The sequence below is a fragment of the Berghia stephanieae genome, chromosome 11 (genome assembly GCF_034508935.2).
Source record: "Berghia stephanieae isolate SIO BIC M18660-M18661 chromosome 11, UCSD_Bste_1.3, whole genome shotgun sequence".
NCBI lineage: Eukaryota > Metazoa > Mollusca > Gastropoda > Nudibranchia > Aeolidiidae > Berghia > Berghia stephanieae.
In genome coordinates, this window is record NC_088370.1 from 42,262,052 (window position 1) to 42,267,083 (window position 5,032).

The following is a 5,032-nucleotide window of genomic DNA, read 5'->3' on the forward strand; positions in this document are numbered from 1 at the left end:
GTAACATGTAGAACGAAACATGACGCCTATAAGGCGATATTAATATTACACTTTTTTCCTGACAGAGACAACGCTGTCAACGGCCAGGTACTCATTTTGCATCTGAGTAAGGTGAGAGAATGTGAGTAAATACCCTTTACCAAGTACTCAACTATGCGCCGAGTGAGGCTCGAACCCAGAACCTTCCGATCCGAAATCGAGTGTCATACCACAAGACACATAGCCGCATTTTGTCTGTGGGTCCTTCTATCTTATGTTACGGGCCGCATTTGTCTTCTGTCTTTAGACAAAGCAGTTCTCTTAACCCCTCTATATATATATAGTATGTGATTGGCTAAGAAGCTCACAACATTGCCATCCAGAAGTATCATAACTGACCAACACAAAAAACTATTTGTAACCTTGAACGTTTATAAGTCTTGTTAATACAATTTAGTAAGAATTACTCATAAATATGTGGATGGTGGCATAAATGCAATAACAAAGACATGAGTGGCGTCAACTTCGATCTATCTATTTTATAATAACCCGTAACAGATGGACAGCCCAACATTAATAAGGAAAGCTGAAGACAGATCTGCATGGAGGGTCCTTACCGCAAAGCCATCTCTCATGTTCCTCTGCCGTCTTCCGGATAAAGACGTCAGGCACGGCCAAAAAAAAAAAAAAAAGAGCTTTTTTTTTATAGCGCAGTATCCAATAAACGTGCTCAAAGCGCTCTACAAGGGGTCCCTGGCTAACATCTACATTTAACATGTAGGACGGGACATGACGCCTGTTAGGCGATAATTACAATTCCTTCGAACAGAGACAACGCAGTTAACGGCCAGGTACTCATTTTACACCTGAGTACGGTGAGAGAATTTGAGTAAAGAGCCTTCTCCAAGGACTCAACTTTGCGCTGAGCGAGGCTCGTACCCAGGACCTTCCGATCCGAAAGCGGGTGTCTTACCAGTGGACCACATAGCTGCACAAAATACTAAGAATAAAGAGAAGAGCCGTAAGACCTACCCATGCCAAGCACGGAAGAAATAACGGCAGAGAGAGAGAGTGTCTCCGTTGTGGGTAAGCCTTTTGCACTGTATGTTGATTTAACACCCGGGACTCATTCTATAATATTGTATTATGAAGGCATCCATGTCAATAGCTTGCCAGACACAGCAACAAGAGGTCACATGACCTTTTAAAACAAAACAAAACACCCCCTCCCCCCTCCCACCCCCCCACCCCCCCAAAAAAAACCCCACAACCCCCCCCCCCCAAAAAAAAAAAAAAACAAAAAAAAAAAAAAAACAACAACAACAACAAAAACAAAAAAAAAAAAACAAATAATAGATAAACAAAAAACAAAACAAAACAAAACAAACAAAAAAAAAAAACCAGAAACAAAAACAAACAAAAAACCTCGTAAAATTGGCTACATTTCTAGCTGGATTGTACATAAAAAGAAAGGTTATTATCATATCATATGAGGGAGTACCTAATCAAATTTAAGCATAACTTTAGCATTTACATAGCGGAGTATCCGATGTGCTCAAAGCGGAAAGCGCAGGGTACCCAGTCGTCATAAATACGTAACATGTAGGATGTGGTATAATGTCCATCACAATTCTTTTTTTTTTTTTTTTCTACAGAGACAACGCTGTCTACTTCCAGAGTTTCATTCACACACGAGCACGGTGAGAGAATGTGAATAAAGAACCTTTTCCCAGGACTCAACTTTGCGCCGCTCAAAGCGGGGCAAGAACCATTGGCCAACCCACAACACAGCAATCGTAAAGGCATTAACTTTTCTGATTTACCAGACTGTGTTGGTGGATGACCTTGAACTGTCCCTATACGCCGGGAAACAACTTGCTGTTCCTGCTTTTGTCATAGAAAATGATGAATGATGAGGTCACTCTCCTCTTTGTATCACAATTTCCCCCTACCTTATGAAATAATAAGTTTAAGGTTAGACGTTTGTATGTTTGATCTAGCGTACACAACTAGTGAGAATTTTACTTACACATGTAGCATTAATTGATAGTATGCGTTAAAGTAAAACTGATAAAGAGATAGTAAAAACCAATCAACCAACGGGTGGTCTTAAAACAAAAACAAATAGCTGAATGACGTCAATTTCTTTCATTCTACATATTATTATATAATTTGCCCTCGTTTACGAAGCTCTCTGTCCATGTCTTGGAATAATTCTGGTTTGCCCTGACAATTTTTGGGTTCCTTCACCGTTGGATGAACGTCTACCAGCGATGATTTGGATGCTAGGAAGATCATTTATGATTATTTTTTTATGAGGATAAGGAGTAGATAGCCTATATCAATCTCTGAGGTATAAAAAGAAGGTCATATTTCATATTGTTTTGAGTGTTGAATATATTTTCCATCATTAGGTTCACACTATCTGATTGACGATGCCCTGATTGGACCTCAAAAAATGGTGTTCACTAACAATGACCTCTTGTGCAGCTGAAAGTGAGATGAGACGTAACATCCGGTTTCCGGAAGTTACATTGGGGGAAAACTTAGAAACAAGAAAAAGATACGCAAGCCATCGTTAATCGACCAAACGATGATGCAAAGAATGAGAGTTTGAGGCAACGCATGAACAACGCGTTGAAGAAAGGTATAATGATTAAAATGATATTTAAAAAAAAAAAATGGGATGGCTTCCGAAAGCTCCTACATCCCGAGTATTTTTGTTCTAGTACAGGGTTTTGGAGGGAGGGGAGGGGGGGGGGAGACTTAAAAGTTTCCCCCTCCAAAACCCCCGACTATACTACCTAGAACATTATAAAAACAAGAATACTGAGAATGTAGGAGCTTTCGGAAGGCCTCCCCCCCCCCCCCAAAAAAAGAAGAAATGAAACTCCAAAGCTCTTTGTGTAGGTGCTATCATAAACCATCTTAATCTCACTCTTGCTTATCTTCTCGTCCTCACAGAGACTGTGACTCAGTACACCATTCACCAATAACTATTAATGCTATACCTTAGTTAAAATGCTCACAACATCCGCCAGCCAGTTATAAAGTGCCAAAAACACAAAACTATGTGTAATTTTTAACGTTTTTACTATGGTTGATAGAATTGAGTTAGAACAAATAATTAAGGAGGCCTTCCGAAAGCTCCTACATCCCCAGTATTCTTGTATTTTATAATGTTCTAGTAGGGGGTTTGGGAGGGGGAAAATTTTTTTAAAATAAAAAAAAGCTCCCCCCCCCCCTCCCGAACCCCCTACTAGAACATTATAAAAAACAAAAATACTGGGGATGTAGGAGCTTTCGGAAGGCCTCCCCAAAAACATATAATCGGGAAGAGGGTTTGTGTGGACTACCAATCCCCAGTCATTTTCACCATGATTGACAGGTGTCAAAACTATGACCCTCGCGGCCAAGGATCTTCTGTAATTGGGGATCGTCCAACATAAAGGATAAGCAGCCAATAGGGCAGATTCTTCTCTTGTGCGGCCAATGGCGATGAAAGAGTTAAGAGGGAAAAGCTCTGAGACTGCAGCATTGAAATCAAGACTGATAAAACAAAAGGAGACAATCAAATAAATTAGTAGCTCTATACAAATTTTATCTCTACCTTTTTAACTAACATCTTCTGAACCACACATAAAGTACTAATGATAACCGTTATCATAGACTAGGGAGTCCTGTATTCTCTATCCCCCCCCCCCCCACACCTCTCACTTCTGTTAGAGAATTATCATTGGATACCATATCACTAAAACATAACATGTTCAAGTATTGAACTGCGGCTTCTTGGGAAGAAGTGAAGCAGAGGTTTAAATAAAACTAATTCAGTCCTCGTTTTAAAGACGAATGGCTTTTTCATTACCATTCAACCTAAACCTATTACGCTAACTCCAGGTACTTGGGATTTTCTGCGAAGGATTAGTGTTTGGTGTTCAAATTTAAAATAAAAGTATTATATATAGAAATTACATCATTATACGTCGGCAGATGGCGGCGTGATATGGATATTGCTGTTTATTTATTTCTAAAAAAATTTTACACCGCAATTCTATTCTGACTAATAAGTTGATGGTAGGAGAGGTTGGTGGTCTAATCGGAATTCAGTGTGGCGAGTTTTAACTACAGCACATTCTTTTTATTTTAAAAAAATTTAAAATTAGAGCTTTTATATAGAGCAATATCCACTAAAAGTGCTCAAAGCGCTTTACAAGGGGTCCCTGACCAACAGCAATGTGTAACATGTAGTACAAGACATGAGTACATTACAATTTTTTCCGACATAAACAACGCTCTTAACAGCCAGGTACTCATTTTACACCTGAGTACGGTGAGAGAATGTGAGTAAAGAGCCTTTTCCAAGGGCTCAACTATGCACTGAGCGAGGCTCAAAGCCAGGACCTTTGGATCCGAAAGCGAGTGTTATACCACAACACCACATAACCAAGTTTTACAATGTCGTTGAACCAATTTTGTGAGTTTTTCATGTTTATGAAATAATATGTTGTGTACATTTGCATTGAGAAAAAAAAATAAAAAATTATAATCTTATTTTCCCCCTCCCACTTTCTAAAGGTGAAGAGCTTTTATGATGAGAATATAAACCCAGTGAATCACATCTGCTTGACATCTCCACCTTGCTGCACAGTTTAAATAACATCAAAAACACATCATGGGTTTCACAACTCTGCCCAGTCGTGTTGACATCTTCTCACAGTGCTCTGACTCTACGGCCACAACCCACCGATCTAAATCAGTTCGATTCGATGACAACCCTATCACCAGTTTTAGAGTTCTAACTAGTTCAGACCCTGATGAGTTATCATCAATGAAAAATAAAGAAGAATTAGTCAGGAAAGTGATGCATAACATACTGGGTGTTATTTCTTACAGAGACAACACTGATTTGTCCTATAAACAGTTCAATGAAAACCGTTATTTAAAAACAGAGAGTCAAGCTGAAAGTGGGAATTATTCCGAGTCAAACCTCAACTCCTCGTGTCGCAAAAGAAAGGATTCATCACCATCATTATCATCTGGAATTGAAACTCAC

The 5,032-nt window shown here is 39.2% G+C and overlaps 1 protein-coding gene across 1 annotated transcript in view; it reads left to right on the forward strand.

Moving 5' to 3' along the window:
* Nucleotides 1–2,477: 2,477 nt before the first annotated feature.
* Nucleotides 2,478–5,032, forward strand: part of LOC144957064 (uncharacterized) — a 68,308-nt gene continuing 65,753 nt past the window's right edge. The window contains exons 1-2 of the mRNA XM_078888029.1: nucleotides 2,478–2,626; nucleotides 4,555–5,032. The exon at nucleotides 4,555–5,032 is cut by the window's right edge and continues 124 nt beyond it. Coding sequence (XP_078744155.1) covers nucleotides 4,652–5,032 — 381 coding nt within the window. The 5' untranslated portion in view covers nucleotides 2,478–2,626; nucleotides 4,555–4,651. The remainder of the gene's footprint in view (nucleotides 2,627–4,554) is intronic.